General features: G+C 38.8%; 1 protein-coding gene across 3 annotated transcripts in view; it reads left to right on the forward strand.

Annotated features, from left to right (window-relative positions):
* The window catches only part of ANKRD31 (ankyrin repeat domain 31), a 164,339-nt gene that overhangs the window by 13,203 nt on the left and 129,757 nt on the right, over positions 1-21,379 (forward strand). For 2 of the 3 annotated variants that reach the window (XM_040450693.1, XM_040450700.1), the window contains exons 2-4: positions 11,970-12,043; positions 16,766-16,872; positions 18,284-18,324. In XM_040450693.1, the coding sequence (XP_040306627.1) occupies positions 11,970-12,043; positions 16,766-16,872; positions 18,284-18,324 (222 nt within the window). Of the gene's footprint in view, positions 1-11,969; positions 12,044-16,765; positions 16,873-18,283; positions 18,325-21,379 lie in introns of those variants that run through there. The other variant, XM_040450703.1, reaches the window with a different exon arrangement.

Below are 21,379 nucleotides of genomic sequence, written 5' to 3' on the forward strand. Positions count from 1 at the left end.
GTGCCTGTTGGCCATCCGGATGTCTTCTTTAGAGAAGTGTCTATTCATGTTTTCTGCCCATTTCTTCACTGGGTTATTTGCTTTTCGGGTGTGGAGTTTGGTGAGCTCTTTGTAGATTTTGGATACTAGCCCTTTGTCCGATATGTCATTTGCAAATATCTTTTCCCATTCCGTTGGTTGCCTTTGAGTTTTGTTGGTTGTTTCCTTTGCTGTGCAGAAGCTTTTTATCTTCATAAGGTCCCAGTAATTCACTTTTGCTTTTAATTCCCTTGCCTTTGGGGACGTGTCGAGTAAGAGATTGCTACGGCTGAGGTCAGAGAGGTCTTTTCCTGCTTTCTCCTCTAAGGTTTTGATGGTTTCCTGTCTCACATTCTCACATTCAGGTCCTTGATCCATTTTGAGTTTATTTTTGTGAATGGTGTGAGAAAGTGGTCTAGTTTCAACCTTCTGCATGTTGCTGTCCAGTTCTCCCAGCACCATTTGTGAAAGAGACTGTCTTTTTTCCATTGGATGTTCTTTCCTGCTTTGTCAAAGATGAGTTGGCCATACGTTTGTGGGTCTAGTTCTGGGGTTTCTATTCTATTCCATTGGTCTATGTGTCTGTTTTTGTGCCAATACCATGCTGTCTTGATGATGACAGCTTTGTAGTAGAGGCTAAAGTCTGGGATTGTGATGCCTCCTGCTTTGGTCTTCTTCTTCAGAATTACTTTGGCTATTCGGGGCCTTGTGTGGTTCCATATGAATTTTAGGATTGCTTGTTCTAGTTTCGAGAAGAATGCTGGTGCAATTTTGATTGGGATTGCATTGAATGTGTAGATAGCTTTGGGTAGTATTGACATTTTGACAATATTTATTCTTCCAATCCATGAGCAGGGAATGTCTTTCCATTTCTTTAAATCTTCTTCAATTACCTTCATAAGCTTTCTATAGTTTTCAGCATACAGATCCTTTACATCTTTGGTTAGATTTATTCCTAGGTATTTTATGCTTCTTGGTGCAATTGTGAATGGGATCAGTTTCTTTATTTGTCTTTCTGTTGCTTCATTGTTAGTGTATAAGAATGCAACTGATTTCTGTACATTGATTTTGTATCCTGCAACTTTGCTGAATTCATGTATCAGTTCTAGCAGACTTTTGGTGGAGTCTATCGGATTTTCCACGTATAATATCATGTCATCTGCAAAAAGCGAAAGCTTGACTTCATCTTTGCCAATTTGGATGCCTTTGATTTCCTTTTGTTGTCTGATTGCTGATGCTAGAACTTCCAGCACTGTGTTAAACAACAGCGGTGAGAGTGGGCATCCCTGTCGTGTTCCTGATCTCAGGGAAAAAGCTCTCAGTTTTTCCTCGTTGAGAATGATGTTAGCTGTGGGCTTTTCATAAATGGCTTTTATGATCTTTAAGTATGTTCCTTCTATCCCGACTTTCTCGAGGGTTTTTATTAAGAAAGGGTGCTGGATTTTGTCAAAGGCCTTTTCTGCATCGATTGACAGGATCATATGGTTTTTCTCTTTTTTTTTGTTAATGTGATGTATCACATTGATTGATTTGCGAATGTTGAACCAGCCCTGCATCCCAGGAATGAATCCCACTTGATCATGGTGAATAATTCTTTTTATATGCCGTTGACTTCGATTTGCTAGTATCTTATTGATAATTTTTGCATCCATATTCATCAGGGATATTGGCCTGTAGTTCTCTTTTTTTACTGGGTCTCTGTCTGGTTTAGGAATCAAAGTAATACTGGCTTCATAGAATGAGTCTGGAAGTTTTCCTTCCCTTTCTATTTCTTGGAATAGCTTGAGAAGGATAGGTATTATCTCTGCTTGAAACGTCTGGTAGAACTCCCCTGGGAAGCCATCTGGTCCTGGACTCTTATTTGTTGGGAGATTTTTGATAACCGATTCAATTTCTTCGCTGGTGATGGGTCTGTTCAAGCTTTCTATTTCCTCCTGATTGAGTTTTGGAAGAGTGTGGGTGTTCAGGAATTTGTCCATTTCTTCCAGGTTGTCCAATTTGTTGGCATATAATTTTTCATAGTATTCCCTGATAATTGTTTGTATCTCTGAGGGATTGGTTGTAATCATTCCATTTTCATTCATGATTTTATCTATTTGGGTCATCTCCCGTTTCTTTTTGAGAAGCCTGGCTAGAGGTTTGTCAATTTTGTTTATTTTTTCAAAAAACCAACTCTTGGTTTCGTTGATCTGCTCTACAGTTTTTTTAGATTCTATATTGTTTATTTCTGCTCTGATCTTTATTATTTCTCTTCTTCTGCTGGGTTTAGGCTGCCTTTGCTGTTCTGCTTCTATTTCCTTTAGGTGTGCTGTTAGATTTTGTATTTGGGATTTTTCTTGTTTCTTGAGATAGGCCTGGATTGCAATGTATTTTCCTCTCAGGACTGCCTTCGCTGCGTCCCAAAGCGTTTGGATTGTTGTATTTTCATTTTCGTTTGTTTCCATATATTTTTTAATTTCTTCTCGAATTGCCTGGTTGACCCACTCATTCGTTAGTAGGGTGTTCTTTAACCTCCATGCTTTTGGAGGTTTTCCAGACTTTTTTCTGTGGTTGATCTCAAGCTTCATAGCATTGTGGTCTGAAAGTATGCATGGTATGATTTCAATTCTTGTAAACTTATGAAGGGCTGTTTTGTGACCCAGTATATGATCTATCTTGGAGAATGTTCCATGTGCACTCGAGAAGAAAGCATATTCTGTTGCTTTGGGATGCAGAGTTCTAAATATATCTGTCAAGTCCATCTGATCCAATGTCTCATTCAGGGCCCTTGTTTCTTTATTGACCGTGTGTCTAGATGATCTATCCATTTCTGTAAGTGGGCTGTTAAAGTCCCCTGCAATTACCACATTCTTCTCAATAAGGTTGCTTGTGTTTATGAGTAATTGTTTTATATATTTGGGCGCTCCGGTATTCGGCGCATAGACATTTATAATTGTTAGCTCTTCCTGATGGATAGACCCTGTCACTATTATATAATGTCCTTCTTCATCTCTTGTTACAGCCTTTTATTTAAAGTCTAGTTTGTCTGATATAAGTATGGCTACTCCAGCTTTCTTTTGGCTTCCAGTAGCATGATAAATAGCTCTCCATCCCCTCACTCTCAATCTACAGGTGTCCTCAGGTCTAAAATGAGTCTCTTGTAGACAGCAAATAGATGGGTCTTGTTTTTTTATCCATTCTGATACCCTCTGTCTTTTGGTTGGCGCATTTAATCCATTTACATTCAGTGTTATTATAGAAAGATACGGGTTTAGAGTCATTGTGATGTCTGTATGTTTTATGCTTGTAGTGATGTCTCTGGTACTTTGTCTCACAGGGTCCCCCTTAGGATCTCTTGGAGGGCTGGTTTAGTGGTGACGAATTCCTTCAGTTTTTGTTTGTTTGGGAAGACCTTTATCTCTCCTTCTATTCTAAATGACAGACTTGCTGGATAAAGGATTCTCGGCTGCATATTTTTTCTGTCTAGCACACTGAAAATCTCGTGCCAATTCTTTCTGGCCTGCCAAGTTTCAAAAGAGAGATCAGTCACGAGTCCTATAGGTCTCCCTTTATATGTGAGGGCACATTTACCCCTTGCTGCTTTCAGAATTTTCTCTTTATCCTTGTATTTTGCCAGTTTCACTATGATACGTCGTGCAGAAGATCGATTCAAGTTACGTCTGAAGGGAGTTCTCTGTGCCTCTTGGATTTCAATGCCTTTTTCCTTCCCCACTTCAGGGAAGTTCTCAGCTATTATTTCTTCAAGTACCCCTTCAGCACCTTTCCCTCTCTCTTCCTCCTCTGGGATACCAATTATGCGTATATTATTTCTTTTTAGTGTATCACTTAGTTCTCTAATTTTCCCCTCATACTCCTGGATTTTTTTATCTCTCTTTTTCTCAGCTTCCTCTTTTTCCATAACTTTATCTTCTAGTTCACCTATTCTCTCCTCTGCCTCTTCATTCCAAGCCGTGGTGGTTTCCATTTTGTTATGCATTTCGTTGAAAGCGTTTTTCAGCTCCTCGTGACTGTTCCTTAGTCCCTTGATCTCTGTAGCAAGAGATATTCTCTGCTGTCAGCTATACTGTTTTCAAGCCCAGCGATTAATTTTATGACTATTATTCTAAATTCACTTTCTGTTATATTATTTAAATCCTTTTTGATCAGCTCATTAGCTGTTGTTATTTCCTGGAGATTCTTCTGAGGGGAATTCTTCCGCTTGGTCATTTTGGATAGTCCCTGGCGTGGTGAGGACCTGCAGGGCACTTCCCCTGTGCTGTGGTGTATAACTGGAGTTGGTGGGCGGAGCCGCAGTCAGACCTGATGTCTGCCCCCAGCCCACCGCTGTGTCCACAGTCAGAGTGGTGCGTGCCTTCTCTTCCCCTCTCCTAGGGGGGGGATTCACTGTGGGGTGGGGTGGCCTGTCTGGGCTACTTGCACACTGCCAGGCTTGTGATGCTGGGGATCTGGCGTCTTAGCTGGGGTGGGTAGGCAAGGTGCACAGTGGCAGGAGGGGCAGGCTTAGCTCGCTTCTCCTTAGGTGACCCACTTCAGGAGGGGCCCTGTTGCAGCAGGAGGGAGTCAGATCCGCTGCCAGAGGTTTGGCTCCGCAGAAGCGCAGAGTTGGGTGTTTGCGCGGAGCGAGCAAGTTCCCTGGCAGGAACTGGTTCTCTTTGGGATTTTGGCTGGGGGATGGGTGGGGGAGATGGCGCTGGCGAGCGCCTCTGTTCCCCACCAAACTGAGCTCTGTCGTCAGGGGGCTCAGCAGCTCTCCTTCCCTTTGTCCTCCAGCCTTCCCGCTTTCTGAGCAGAGCTGTGCACTTATGACCTCCCAGACGCTAAGTCGCGCTTGCTGTCGGAACACAGTCCGTCAGGCCCCTCCACTTTTTGCAAGCCAGACTCGGGGGCTCTGCTTGGCCGGTGAGCTGCCCCTCCGCCCCGGCTCCCTCCCGCCAGTCCGTGGAGCGCGCACCGCCTCACCGCCCTTCCTACCCTCTTCCGTGGGCCTCTCGTCTGCGCTTGGCTCCGGCGACTCAGTTCTGCTAATCCTCTGGCGGTTTTCTGGGTTATTTAGGCAGGTGTAGGTGGAATCTAAGTGATCAGCAGGACGCGTGGTGAGCCCAGCGTCCTCCTACACCGCTATCTTCCCTCTCTCCCCCCTAGAAACATTTTCTATCCAAAAATATTTTAATGTTCTGTAGGTTATTACCTCCTTATTGTTATTTAAAAATTTTTTCCTAACTGTTCTTATTTATTTTACCAGAAGAATTTGAGGATTAGTTGTCTAGTTCAATAAAAAGTCTTGTTGGAGGGGGCACCTGGGTGGCTCAGTTGGTTAAGCATCTGGCTTCGGCTCAGGTTATGATCTCATGTGTGTGAGTTTGAGCCCAGTGTTGGGCTGTGTGCTGAGAGCTCAGAGCCTGGAGCCTGCTTCGGATTCTTTGCCTCCCTCTCTCTCTATCCCTCCCCCACTCATGCTCTGTTCTCTCTCTTTCAAAAATAAACCTTAAAAAATTTTTTTTAAGTCTTGTTGGTATTTGTATTAGTATAATGTTAAATTTATAAATTTACTGATGGAAAATTGACATCATGTTAATTTTTGTACTTTTTTTTATTAAGGTAGAATTTACGTATAGGAAAATTCATTTTTTTAGTGTACAGTTCTGTGTGTTTTGACAAACACATACAAAATTGTGTAATAACCATTACTACAGTGAAGATTTAGAATAGTACCATTACCATCCAAAATTCCTTCATGCCTTTTTTGTGTTATTTTTAGATTTTAAAAATTAAAAAATTTTAAAAAATAAAATAATTCTGACTTTTAGGGACATTAAGATGAATAGATTGTTTTACTTCTTAGAAAAATGTACTAAAGTAATGGTATTATCCATATTAGAATAATGAAATTTTCAATCCTTAGCAATGGCCAGTAGTAATTGAGCCAAAAAAGTTTTTTCTCCTTATAGTAGGAGACTATATTCGCTCTTAGAGTATGTTAGGTTAAGGACTGGAGTCCTTTACATTGTTAATTTTGCTTGTGCTGAGAACTATTAGGAAATATGGGGTTTTTTCTTTTTTTTAATGTTTATTTACTTTTGAGAGAGAGGGAGAGACAGAGTATGTGAGGGGCAGAGAGAGGAATCCCAAGCAGGCTCTGCACTGTCAGCACAGAGCCTGACGTCGGGCTTGAACTCATGAACCGTGAGATCATGACCTGAGCCAAAATTGAGAGTCAGACGCTTAACCAACTAAGCTACCCAGGCATACCTGTGTTTTTTTTTTTTTTTTTTAATGTTTATCCATTTACTTTTGAGAGAGAGAGTGAGTGAGCAAGAGCACAACCTGGGGAGGGACAGAGAGAGAGAGAGAGGGAGACGCAGAATCTGAAGCAGGCCCCAGGCTCTGAGCTGTCAGTACAGAGCTCAACATGGGACTCAAACTCATGAATGTGAGATCATGATCTGAGTTGAAGTTGAATGCATAATAACCATCTGAGCCATCCAGGTGCTGCAAGGTTTTTTTTTTAATGGTGACTTATTTTTCTTAGTAGCCTGTTCTTTCTTCTTTATGTATGTGATGTATATTTGCAACTGGGAATGGAAAACATGAGATAGTTCTGTAAATTATCTTACCGCTCCCCCAATTTTTTTTTTTTAATTTTTGCCTCCACAGTTATGTTTTACTAAGCTTTTAAAACAATGTGAGAATCCACACAGTGGTATACCATGAATTAATAAAAAGAAATAAGGAGAGTCTCTTTCCTCTACGACGATCAATCTACTGGATATATTATTAGGAAAAAAAAGAAAGTAAAGTATATAAAGAATGCTACTGCTTATTTAGGAATGGGTGAGGTCATATATATTTATATTGTTTATGTTTCCAAAAACACATTGGAAGGATAAACCATACAATATTTAAAAAATGGGAAGGGAGGGAACAGGTGAGTGAAAGATAAGAATAGATGCTAGACTTCTCTAAATACATCTTATTTTGTACATTTGTTTTTGGAAAGATGTAAATAGTTTACATAATTATAAAACAAAATTAAATCACCATGAAAAAACTTTCTAAAAAGGAAAGGCAAGATTAAACAAGTGAACCTAATTGTGTATTGACTTGGTAGCATAATTACACAAAAAGGACCTGAGTGCCTTTAAAACAGAATTTAGGTAAACATACCAGACGAGATTAACTCTCAGGATATAAAGAATTGCAGAATACATTTAGGGGTGCTTGGGTGGCTCAGTCGGTTAAGTGTGGGACTCTTGATTTCTGCTCAGGTCATGATCTCACGGTTGTGAGATCGAGTCCCCATGTCAGGCTTTGCTCAGGGCATGAAACCTACTTGAGTTTCTCTCTCCCTCTTCCTCTTCCCCTCCCCCTCCTCCGCTGGTGCACACAATTTTCTCTCTCTCTCAAAAAAATTGCAAAGTAACGTCAATAATCACACTGTTAATGATAATATTAGTATGGTGGACTTCAAGGCTCTGTGCAAAATGAGTGGTTCTGGGTCTAAGGCAAGAGATATATAAGCTGAGCCTAGAATATCTTATTCCGGGAAGCTAGGGAAGACTAGTGATGTATTAATTTGCTGAGGCTGCCATAACAAATACTATAGACTAGGTGACTTAACTAACAGAAATTCATTTTCTTTCATCTCTAAAGGCTGGAAGTCCAAGATCAAGGTGGTGGCAGGGTTGCTTTCTCCTGAGGGCTTTCTCCTTGGCTGCGGATGGTCACCTTCTTGCTGTGTGCTCGTACAGTCTTTGCTCTGTGTGCATTCATCCCTGGTGTCTGTCTTCTTATATGGACACCAGTCATAATAGATTAGGGCCCCACCTTCATGACCTTCTTTAACCTTAAGTGCCTCCATGAGCCACCTTGAGGGGCTTCCCACTAGCTAAAAACTAGACAATTTGAGCATTGATAAGAATAATAACAGCAGTGGATTTAAATCTATGAATTCATAATGGTCTTAATATTCTGAAAACTGGTCAAGGAAGAGAAAGAAGTAAGCATTTATTTTTTCTTTCCTGTGCAAACTGTACCTAGGTAACCTGGCTGAGTAACATGGCTTGACTGTGAATGTAATGATATAGTTGATGAGTGAAAAAAAATTTTTTTTTAAGCTTATTTATTTTGAGAGAGTGAGACAGAGAACACACACAAGCTGGGGAGGGGCACAGAGAGGGAGAGACAGAATCCCAAGCAGGCTCTGCCCTGTTAGCAGAGAGCCTGACTCAGGGCTCAGACTCATGAACCATGAGATCATGACCTGAGCCAAGATCAAGAATTGGTCACTCAACTGACTGAGCCACCCAGGCGCCCTATGAAAAATTTTCTTTTAACATGTAACAGTGGCCATTAATAAATGAAGAAAGTGGCAAAGTAGAATACCACCATTTTATATAGGTCTAATAAGATAATGAATAGACCTAGGCAGTGTTCATAAGTGGCCACTAAGAAGAGTGACAACCACACTGTTGAGCAAGTTGCCAATCATCATGAGTAGAAATGCAGATAGTTTTTTTTTTTTTAAGTTTATTTATTTATTTTGAGAGAGTGCATAAGTGTGCACAAGCTGGGGAGGGGCAGAGAGAGAGGGAATGAGAGAGAATCCCAAGCAGGCTTTGCATTGTCTGTCCAGAGCCCAGTGGGGGGCTTGAACTCATGAAACCATGAGATCATGACCTGAACCAAAATCAGGAATTGGACACTTAACTGCCTAAGCCACCCAGGCTCCCCAGAAATGCAGACACATCTGCCTTATCCATTTTGCTATCAAGATCACCAAGGAAAACAAAATGCAGTCAAGCACTGGCTGAAACAGCACTTTACTCACATTGAGAAGAAGCACAAGATCAGCTTCAATTGTAGGCATTGGTCCCCCATAGCAAGCAGTCACTCTCTGCAGTTGATGCAGAGAGATTGGGCTGCATACACCCGTCTTGTGCCAAAGAATGACTTCATCTTGTCCCCACAGAGGACAAATGTAGTAGTGGGGTTTGCCAGGTGCCATATGACACATACACTTACACAATAAAAGAGTACACACTGAGTCTGAAACAGGGCAAGGTATTCCCACACAAGGTCATAAATCCAACACACGCTGGAAAACACTTTCTTAGTAAGAAAGTGTTCCATGCTGAAAGCTGAGAGGGAGTTGAAAGACTATACAGGAGACTGTCTTCTCAACAGTACTTTATTATCTCCTGTAGGAAGTATACACATGCACCCCACCCCCATTTGAACTTGAATCAGGTCAAACTTCTGGCTCTAATAGCCAGTTTATATGAAATATACGGGATAGAGGAACCTGTTACATGACATGCAGTTAGAAAATTCAAAATGTGGGAAACTGCAGGAAAAAACTATTTTTTTCCAACTAATAAATTGTAGTGGGATGGGGATAATTATGGATTCAAAGAGAGACTTAGACATAGCAACCAAACGCAATGTTTGCACCTTGTTTGGATCCTCTTTTGAACAAAACAACTAAAAAGAGACAGTTGGAGAAATGTGATTACAATCCATTTAGTTTTCCATTGGTGTATAACAACTTATTCCAAAACCTAACAACTTGAAACAGTAAACATTATCTTGTAGTTTCTGTGGGTCAGGAGTCCAGGAGTGTCTTAATTGGGTCATCAGGCTCAGGGACTCACAGGGCTGCATTCATCTGAAATCTTCATGAGAAGAATTCACTTCCTGCATAGTGATTCTTAAGATTCACTTCCTCTCTGATGGTTGACTCCCTTAGTTTCTTGCTAAATAGGGTTCTCCACAGAGCATTTCACAACATGACAAGCTGACATCCATGAGAAGGAATAAGCAAGAAAATAAAAGAGGGAGAGCAAGATGAAAGCCAGTGTCTTTTTGTAACCTAATCTCAAAAATAACATCCCAACACATTTGCTATATTGTGTTCATTAGAAGACTTTCTGCATCTAGTCTGTACTCACAGCGGGGCACAGGGCATAAATACCAGGAGACATTTCAGAGGCTGCTTAGTGAAGACTGTAAATATAGTAATATTAAGGAATTTTTGGCTTTAGAAAGTAAGGTAATTATGGTTATTTTTTAAAGTTGCGATTATTGTGGTAATGCTTGAAAAGAGTTCATATCTTTTAGGGTTCCATACTGAAATATTTCCAGCTGAAATAGAATAAGAGGTCCAGGGCTTGTTTCAAAATAATCTAGTGAGAGACTGGCAGGAATAGAGGGGATGGCAGAAGGATTATAGAAGAAACAAGATTGTCTGTGTACTGATAATTGTTGGACCTAGACGATAAGTGTACTGTTATCTCTTTTATTGCTTTTATTTTTCATTTTCATTTAAAAGGTGAAAAGCAAAATGAAATAAGTAAGTGAATGACAAAAGAATGCCTTTAGTACCAAATTATATGTTCATGCCTTGGTACATTGTTACATTTTTAGATTTTGGAAAGATTTTTTTTCATTTTTTTTTTATTGTGGGAAAAAAATATATATCTCATAAAATTTACCATTCTAATCATTTTTAAGCATACAGTTCAGTGACATTAAGTATGTTCACATTGTTGTGCAACCATCACTGCCCTCTGACGTCAGAACTTTTTTCATCTTCCCAAACTAACACTCTGTATCCCTTAAACACTAACTCCCCATTCCTACCTGCTCCCAGTCCTTGGCAACCACCATTCTACTTTCTGTCACTATGGATCTGACCACTCTAGCTATCTCATATAACTGGAGTCATATAATATTTGTACATTTGTATCTGGCTTATTTCACTTAGTATAATGTTTTTAAGGTCTGTTTCTGTTATAGCATGTGTCAATATTTTCTTTCTTTTTAAGGCTGAATAATATTCCATTTTATGTACATACCACATTTTGTTTATCCACTCATATCTGTTGATGAACACTTGGGTTGCTTTTACCTTTTGGCTGCTGTGACTAATGCTTCTCTAAACACGAGTGTACAGGTATCTTTTTAGATCCCTGCTTTCAGTTGTTTTGTGGACATACCCAGAAATGGAATCACTAGATCAAATTGTGGTTATAGATCTCTTTTTTGAGGAACAACCATACTGTTTTCCAAATGGTTGTACCATTTTCCATTCCCATCAGCAATGCCCAGGATTTCCAATTTCTCTCTATCCTTGCTAACACTTGTAATTTTCTGTTTTGTTTTTGTTGTTTTGGTTTGGTTTGTTTATAAACCATCCTAATGGATGTGATGTGGTATCTCACTGTGGTTTTGATTTGCATTTTCCTAATTAGTAGGGTTGAGGATCTTTTCATGTTCTTATTAGCCATTTGTATATCTTCTTTGGGTAAATTTCTTTTCAAGTCCTTTGCCTATTTTTGAATTCTGTAAGGGTGTTTTTAAATAGAAAAGATAAACACTTAAGTCTGCCTACTAGCACACTTGCCATGGTGTATCATTGCTGTTTTTAGTTTGTATTCATCATTATAAATGAAGCTTCTTGAGGCATGGACTGTTTGTCTTCTCTCTTTGTTACCTTGGTGCTGCCTAGAACATAGTAAGAAGTGAATCCAAAAATTAAAGGAATTCTGTCATTTTGTGTTCTGAAAACATATACCCAAATTTAACCCTGGGATTTTAATCTCACAGTTTCTGTGGTATAGAGAAATGTGAAAGAGAAAACCTACCAGCACTGTTCCCTTAAATCATCTAATTTCACCTCATTCAAAAACTACTCCCTTCATTCCTTACTCCCAAGTACTCAGAAATAATGGGGTATTTGTAAAAATGAACATGACCATATGAATAAGTATTTTTCATCTTGTATAAGTTTTTAATTAAAGCATACATTACTAAAAAATACTTTGGTACAGATATTAACAGTGGTGTAACTAAGAATTTTAGCAAGTTTAGGTATAATTAATAATTACAGTTAAATTGTTAGTCTACATTTAGGAAACATAACAATCTGTATCTTCTTTTTTGGTATTTGAAAGGCTGCTCTTTGATGAAGACACATCTCTTAGATCTGAGTTCAGTCTCCATCCTGGTATAAGTGGAAGGTGCAAAGGTGAGAAATAATTTTTTTCACTAAATAGTCACTTTAATTTCCAAAGTGTTAATATTCTACTAACTTATCCTTTTATAGTTAGTTTTGTTTTTAACTTTACACAGAATTAGTTTCTTATACTCATCTGTAATAGACCCTGAGGTCTATTAAGATCTATTATTATAACAATAGCAAGGGGAATTCTAACTTCAGGAAGATGTTCATGGCTCCTAAAGGGGGCTACAGAGATATGCAAATGATACCCAGATAGCTCTTCTTGCAAAAATTTCCAGTTTAACCATACTACTTGCATATTTGCAGAAGTGAATAGTACTTTTTAATAACCAGTCTGAGGCACTTGGGTGGCTCAGTCGGTTAAGCGTCCAACTTCATCGCAGGTCATGATCTCACATTTGTGGGTTCAAGCCCCACGTTGGGCTCTGTGCTGACAGCTTGGAGCCTGGAGCCTGCTTCAGATCCTGTGTCTCCCCCTCTCTCTGTCCCTTCCCCACTCGCACTCTGTGTGTGTGTGTCTCTCTTTCTCTCTCAAAAATAAAATAAACATTAAAAAAAATTTTTTTTAAATAACCAATCTGATTATTTCAGGCTGAAATTAAGGTCCAAATATCCTTGGTTTATTTATATATATTAAATTTTTAAATTTGAGTACAGTTGACACACACTGTCACATTAGTTTCATGTGTACAACATAGTGATTTAACTTTTATATAGGTTATGCTAGGCTCACCACAGTGTTAGCTACCATCTGTAACATACATTATTGCAATATCATTGACTGTGTTCCCTATGCTGTGCCTTTTATTCCTGTGACTTATTCATCCCATAACTGGAAATCTGTATCTTCCATTCTCTTTCACCATTTTTTTCCTTTCCTCCCACCCCTTTCCCTTCTGGCAACCATCAGTTTCTTCTCTGTATTTACAGGTCAGATTCACCTTTTCTGTGTGTATTTATTTGTTTTGTTTTTTAGACTCCACATATGAGTGAAACCATATGATATTTGTCTTTCCTGGTCTGACTTATTATACACTATTAGCAAAGTAGCAGAAAGAAACTAAGAAAACAATCCTATTTACAAATACAGCAAAAAGAATAAAATACCTAGGAGTAAATTTAATCAAGGAGATGAAAGAATTATACTCTGGAATCACACAAACAAATGGAAAGATACTCCGTGCTCATGGATTGGAAGAATTAATATTGTTAAAACACCCGTATGATCCAAAGACATCTACAGATTTAGTGAATCCCTATCAAAATACCAACAACATTTTTTCACAGAACTAGAACAAATAATACTAAAATTTGTATGGAACCACAAAAGAGCTCAAATAGCCAAAGAAGTCTTGAGAAGGAAGAACAAAGCTGGAGGTATCACAATCCCAGATTTCAAGATACACTGCAAAGCTGTAGTAATCAAAACAGGATGGGTACCGGCACAAACGATTACTGGAATGGAATAGAGAACCCAGAAATAAACCCACACTTATGAGGCCAATTAAACTATGACAAATTAGGAAGAATATTCAGTGGGAAAAAGATAGTCTTTTCTATGCAATGGGGAAAAGATAGTCTTTTCAATAAATGGTGCTGGGAAAACTAGACAGCTATAAGCAGAACAATGAAATTAGACCAGTTTCTTACACCATATACAGAAATAAATTCAAATGGATTAAAGACATATATGAGACTTGAAACCATAAAAATTCTAGAAGAGAACACAGGTATCAGCCCTAGCAACATTTTTCTAGCTAGTTGTCTCCTAAGGTAACGGAGACAAAAACAAAAATAAACTGTTGGGACTACATCAAAAGAAACCATCAACAAAACAAAAAGGCAACCCACGGAACTGGAAAAAAATATTTGCAAATGCTATCTCTGATAAGGCGTTAATTTACAAAATATATAAAGAACTTAAACAACTGAACACCTAAAAGAGCAAATAACCCGAGTAAAAAATGGGCAGAGGACTCGAACTGACATTTTTAAAAAAGAAGACATACAGATGGCCAACCAGACGTATGTCTTTTGCTAAGTATCGCTAATCAGGGAAATGCAAGTCAGAATCACAATGAGATTTTCCCTTATACCTGTCAGAATAGCTAAAATCAAAACAGCAAGAAATAACAAGTGTTGGTGAGGATATAGAGAAAAAGCAACCCTTGTGCACTACTGGTAGGAATGTAAATTGGTACAACCGCAATGGAAAACAGTGTGGAGGTTCCTCAAAAAATTAAAAATAGTAATGCCATATGATCCAATAATTCCACTACTGGACATTCACCCAAAGAAAATAAAAGCCCTAATTTTAAAAGACATATGTACCCTTATAGTTATTACAGCATTATTTATAGTAGCCAGGATATGAAGTAACCTAAGTGTTCATTGATAGAAAAATGGATAAAGGAGTTGTGGTATATATACACAGCAGAGCAGTACACAGCTATAAGAAGAAAGCTCATACCAGTTGCAACATGCGGATGGTCCTAGAGGGGATTATGCAAAGTGAAATAAGTCAGACTGAAAAATACAAAAAAATATGGTTTCATTGATATGTAGTACATATATTTTTAAAAAATACCTTTCACCTACCACTTTTCTATACTTCCTGGGTCCACTTCTAGGTTTGTTTGTTTGTTTGTTTGTTTGTTTGTTTGTTTGTTTTAGAGAGAAAGCACACATGTGAGCATGGGAAAGGCAGAGGGAGAGAATCTTAAGCAGGCTCCATGCCCAGAGCGGAGGCCAATGCGGGGCTCAATCTTACAACTGTGAGATGATGACCTGAGCCGAAATCAAGAGTTGGTCGCTTAACCGACTGAACCACCCAGGCACCTTCTAGGTCAATTTAAATACTTCTAGAAAAATTCATCACCAATCGTCACTGTTCAAAAAGAGCATTTCTGCAGTAGCTGTTTAAGTGGTAGATTATTTTCTTCTGTGCTTTCTTCTTGTGAACCATTTTTAATTTTTATGGATATCTGAAAATAGGTATGGAAAAGAAGAAAAGTTTCTTTTTTTAAAATGTTATTTAAGAGAGAGAGAGAGAGAGAGAGAGAGAGAGAGCGCATGCAAGCCAGTGGGGGAGGCAGAGAGAGAGAGGGAGAGAGGGAATTCCAAGCAGGCTCCATGCTGTCAGCCCAGAGGCTGATGCAGGGCTCAGTCCCACAAACCATGAGATCATGACATGAGCTGAGGCCAAGAGTTGGGCACTCAATCTATTGAGCCCTCCAGGCACCCTGCCACTGTTTAAAATACCATTATTGTGGGGGCAGATACATTGTAGGGCATATATATATATATACATATATATATATATGTATATATATATATATATGTATATATATATATATGTCTTTCCACTTTTTTTGTTTCTTTGATCTCTTTGGCTTTTTTTACTCCTGTGCCATCACTGCATTATTTTATCAACCTTGGTTTTAAGTACATTTCTGTATCTGGTAGGGAAGATACCTTCCCACAGAGAGTAGCTGGCCATAGCATTCATCCTGAGCTCCTTGGTACAAACAGCAAGCTCAGTGAAGTGGGAGACCCACTGAGAGCTTCCAGTGTACCCTCTTCAATCTTTTTGTTGGATTTTCTCTGAGCTGGGTGGTTTTCTGAGATTCTGATGGAAGAAATCCAAATAGTTACTTCTGAAGGAGCCCCTCCTTTTCCTTTGTTGAGTGACATGCTGTTTACCAATGTTTGGTTTCCCTTTTTTAAAAAAATGTTTATTTTAAGAAAGAGACGGGATCCATGCACGTGCATGTGAGTACAGAAGTGGGAAAGGGGCAGAGAGAGAGAGAGAGAATCCCAGTCAGGCTCTGCGTTGTCAGCACAGAGCCCAACGTGGGGCTTGATCCCACAAACCACGAGATCATGACCTGAACTCTGGCTCAAGAGTCAGATGCTCAACCAACTGATCATTCAGGCACCTCTGGTTTCCCTTTAATACATTCTCATTTTGATCCTTGGTGGGTATATTTCATTTTTTCTCATTGCTGCTTCAGATTTTATTAAAAAAAAAAAAAAAAACTCCTTTGTTTGGATTCTTTTCAGGAACTAAGAAGAGAAGAAAAGTTAAAATAGGAGCTCAATTTCCCATCTTAAAAACACAAAACTCTGACTGTTTTTGTATTTTATACTAGCATTACAAGTTTTTAAAAATGACCTAAAATGAAATTTTAAAAAAAGAAAATACTCCTTCTAGTGGGGCTTAAGTCTGTATATTGTCTTTACTTATCCTTTGCATTCATTCATCCTGAAACAATAAATATCGAGTGTTGTTTTATTCCAGTGTAGTATATATGTTTCTTTGAAATTAATAACTTAAAAACTTTGGTATACAGGGGCGCCTGGGTGATGCAGTCGGTTAAGCGTCCGACTTCAGCCAGGTCACGATCTCACGGTCCGGGAGTTCGAGCCCCGCGTCAGGCTCTGGGCTGATGGCTCAGAGCCTGGAGCCTGTTTCCGATTCTGTGTCTCCCTCTCTCTCTGCCCCTCCCCCGTTCATGCTCTGTCTCTCTCTGTCCCAAAAATAAATAAACGTTGAAAAAAAAAAAATTAAAAAAAAAAAAACTTTGGTATACAGAAGTGGCAGTTAGGAAATTATAATTCACAAAATAAATTTAAATGACATTTTGTAGTTTCTATAAAATCATAGAGCTGTTGCCAAAGCAGAGCAATGAGACTATTTTCAAAGGATTTATGATTGTTTCATTCTAGGCAAACTTTCTCCTGAGATTCAACTTGGGTTTAAACTGAGAGATAATCCCCAAGAGCAAATGAATAAAAATAAGATAATGCCTCTTAATGACAAGGCAGTCTTACAGGTAGGTAGCATGTTGATTAAATACATACTTATTAAAAATTGGAAATGCTATTTCAAAGAGTGACAAATTACTAATGATTAATTCTTTTTGTCTGTTATTTTCTTTCTTTCTTCCCTTGCTCAGTTTTTTTTACCATTTCTTAACCAGTCATTCTGTTTCTTTGTTGTAACTTTGGTGAAAGCCTTATTTATTTATTTATTTATTTATTTATTTATTTATTTTTATTAAAAAAAAATTTTTTTTTAACATTTATTTATTATTGAGAGAGAGAGAGCATGAGCAGGGGAGGGGCCGAGAGATGGGGAGACACAGAATCTGAAGCAGGCTCCAGGTTCTGAGCTGTCAGCACAGAGCCCGACGCAGGGCTCAAACTCACAAACTACGAGATCATGACCTGAGCCGAAGTCGGACGCTCAACCGACGTCGGACGCTCAACCGACGGAGCCACCCAGGCACCCCAAGCCTTTTTTTTTTCTTTTTTTATTAATTTTTTTTTTCAACGTTTATTTATTTTTGGGACAGAGAGAGACAGAGCATGAACAGGGGAGGGGCAGAGAGAGAGAGGGAGACACAGAATCGGAAACAGGCTCCAGGCTCTGAGCCATCAGCCCAGAGCCCGACGCGGGGCTCGAACTCACGGACCGCGAGATCGTGACCTGGCTGAAGTCGGACGCTTAACCGACTGCGCCACCCAGGCGCCCCCAAGCCTTTTTTTTTTTAAAGGGGGATGTTGAAAATGTCTCATTTCTTCCTCTCTTTACTTTCCTTATCTATCTCTCTTTCATGTGGAACTTCTGGGTATATACCCAGAATAAGTGAAAGCAGTGACTCCAAAATATATTTGTACATCCATGTTCACTGAAACATTATTCAAGTAGCCAAAAGGTGATAGTAGCACAAGCATCCATCAACAGTTGAGTGGATAAACAAAATGTGGTACATACATAAAATGGAATTAAAAAAGAAGGAGATAGTGATTCATGGTACAGCATGGGTTAACCTTGAAGACATGATAAGTGAAATAAGTTCAGACACAAAAGGACAAATATTATATGGTTCCTTTTATATTAGGTACTTAGTTTCAGAGCGACAAAGTAGAAGGGTAGGTACCAGGGGTTGGGAGAGGGGTTAATGGGGAGTTAGTACTTCATAGGTATCGAGTTTCAGTTGGAAAAGATGAAGAAGTACTCTAGCTGGATGTTGATGATGGTTGTACAACAGTGTGCACAAAATGCCACAGAACTGTATGTATAAAATGGTTATGATGGTGAATTTTGTGTTATATATATATTTTACCACAACAAAAAATGCTAAGAAACAATAACATAAGATTATTTTAAATGTTACATTTTTAATTCTTGTATTAGCATTTATCATTTAGAAACAAAATCTCCCCCCCCCCCGCCCCCAGCAACCTCAAGATGAAATGGAACAAAGTCAAGCTCTATTCCAGTAAGTATATTAATTTCTGGCTTTGTTATATTGTAGATTTTTTTTTGTAATTTTACACACTAAAACAAGTCTTCATTTTCTCAGGAGTTTTAGAATTATTGTATTTTTTTTAAATGGTTGTCCCTTTAAAAAATAAAATAAAATAAAAACAGAGAGGGAGGCTAACCATAAGAGACTCTTAATTATAGAGAACAAACTGAGGCTTGATGGAGGGAGGTGGGTGGGGAGATGGCCTAAATGGGTGATGGGCATTAAGGAGGGCGCTTGTTGGGATGAGCACTGGGTGTTATATGTAAGTGGTGAATCACTTAGATCTACTCCTGAAAGTGTACTCCTGAAAGTGTACTACACTGTACATTAACTAACTTGAATTTAAATGAAATCTTGGAAGGGGCGCCTGGGTGGCTCAGTCAGTTAAGCGGCCGACATCGGCTCAGGTCATGATCTCGTGGTCCGTGAGTTCAAGCCCCGCGTCGGGCTCTGTGCTGATAGCTCAGAGCCTGGAGCCTGTTTCAGATTCTGTGTCTCCCTCTCTCTGCCCCTCCCCCGTTCATGCTCTGTCTCTCTCTGTCTCGAAAATAAATAAACGTTAAAAAAAAAAATTTAAAAATAAAATCTTGGAAGAAAAACAGATGCCCCTTTAGCAGCATAAGTGTTATTTACAAATATTCTAGATAAGTTTCATTTCATGAGGATTGGTTCATATTAAGTTGATTCTCTATTAATGTTATTTAAAATGTAAATTTATAGCATGACATGAAGGAAGAATTTGTAGACCTTATTGAAATTAGACTTTGTAGAATTATTGTATTTTAAAAGGCTTTATCCTTTCAGTTTTTTTTTTGAACAATGGTTCGCATGGCACCTGGGTGGCTCAGTCAGTTAAGCATCAGACTGTGGCTCAGGTTATGATCTCACAGTTGGTGAGTTTGAGCCCTGCATCAGGCTCTCTGCTGTCAGCTCGGAGTCCACTCTGTCTCCCTGTCTCTGCCCCTCCTCCACTTGTTGTCTCTCTCTCTCAAAACTAAATAAACATATTTAAAAAACCCAAAAAACGGTTCTCAAAGTATGGTCTGCAGACCCCTTCAGAGTCCTTGAGACTTTTTCTAGAGGGTCTGTGAGATCAAAACTATTTTCATGGGAACCTGGGTGACTCAGTTGGTTGAACATCTGACTCTTGATTTCAGCTCAGGTCATGATCTCATGGTTCCTGAGATTGAGCCCTGCCTTAGGCTCTGCGCTGGAGCTCCGAGCCTGCTTGGGATTCTCTTTTTCCTCACTTCTCTTATCTCCTCCCCTTATTGTGCTTTCTCTCTCTCTCAAAAGAAATAAACTTAAAAAAATTTTTTAAAAAGGCATTTTCATAATAATACTAACACATTATTTGCCTCTTTCATAGTATTGACATTTGCACATACAGTGCTAAAGTAAGTGGTGGGTAAAATGCTGGAGCCTTAGTAAGAATCAGGGCAGTGGCACCCATTAGTATTAGTAGTCACTGTAATTTTCACTCCCATGAACTAGCACTTAAAAAAGAAAAGGGAGGGGGCGCCTGGGTGGCGCAGTCGGTTAAGCGTCCAACTTCAGCCAGGTCACGATCTCGCGGTTCGTGAGTTAGAGCCCCACGTCAGGCTCTGGGCTGATGGCTCGGAGCCTGGAGCCTGTTAACGATTCTGTGTCTCCCTCTCTCTCTGCCCCTCCCCCGTTCATGCTCTGTCTCTCTCTGTCCCAAAAATAAATAAAAAATGTTGAAAAATAAATAAATAAATAAATAAATTAAAAAAAAAAGGAAAGGGAGAAAACACTCAGCTTCACTTAATGCATTTGATGAAGCAGAAAGGTTATTGTTTTATTGAATTCCTACCCTTGAATATATATCTTCTTGATGTGCTGTGCAATGATGGGGAAGTATGCCTAAGTACTTCTGTGCATACTGAAGCATGATAGTTGTCTTAAGAACACTTGTGCATTTGTTTGAATTATAAACATTGTAAGAAAATTAGCTCACTTTTTCTTTGAACTTGGAAGAATAATTGACAGACAAAATAACATTCATACTTGGGTATGTGGCAGACATGGTCTTGAAAATGAATGAAGTAAGCCAGTCACTTCAAGGAAAAGCTTATGATATTTGTTGCCAATGAAAAAGTTCTAGCTTTCAAGTGAAAATAAGAGGTTAGGAAAACTTGTTTTTACCACCTCAACCTTGATGGCTTCCCAGTACTTAAAAATTTTCCAGTGAGATCAGTGGTAATATTTATAAAAGTGATCTTTCTGATTTTTAATAATCTGTCAGTATAAGGAAGATCTGCATAACTCAGTGAATTAGTATTTTCTAAAAGACAAATGCATAATGTCACAAAATCACATGCAGGTGAAAGATCCATTCAAAGTGCAAATAGACCATTGGGTTATAATGTGACAATACAAAAAGTTCGTTGGTGTTTCAATTTCTACATTTCCAGTTCACCTGTAAAGTTATTCCTTTTAGAGTTTTGGTGTGATACTAGAGTTATCCAAAAAGACTACTAAAATACTCCTTCCTTTTCCAACTGTATACCTGTACGAGGCCAGATTTTTGTTATATACTTCAAATAAAACAGTATTTGTATGGTGGGGCACCTGGGTGTCTCAGTTGGTTGAGTGCTTGACTCTTGATTTCGACTCAGATCATAATTCCAGGGTCATGGCAAGCCCCAGGTCAGGCTCTGTGCTGAGCATGGAGTCTATTTGAGACATTCTCTCTCCCTCCCTCTCTCTCCCTCCCTCTCTCTCTCTCTCTCTCTCTCTCTCTCCCCCCCTTGCCCCTTTCCTCCCCACCTCCAGATCTCTCTCTCTCTCAAAACAAACAAAGAACTAAAAAAACAATGCTTGGCAAAAAATTGAATGCAGTAGCAGATAATGAGATGACAACTGGCTTTTATCGAAGCCATAATTTTTTCAAAATGTTAAATAATGCCACATTTTCATTTTGAAAAATATAATAAATTTTCATAAAATTATATTAACGTTACTGGATTATTGTTTTTTTATTTTTATTTATTTTTAATTTTAT

Source organism: Herpailurus yagouaroundi, unplaced genomic scaffold (assembly GCF_014898765.1).
Source record: "Herpailurus yagouaroundi ecotype Mexico unplaced genomic scaffold, PumYag 29, whole genome shotgun sequence".
In the NCBI taxonomy this organism is placed as follows: Eukaryota; Metazoa; Chordata; class Mammalia; order Carnivora; family Felidae; genus Herpailurus; species Herpailurus yagouaroundi.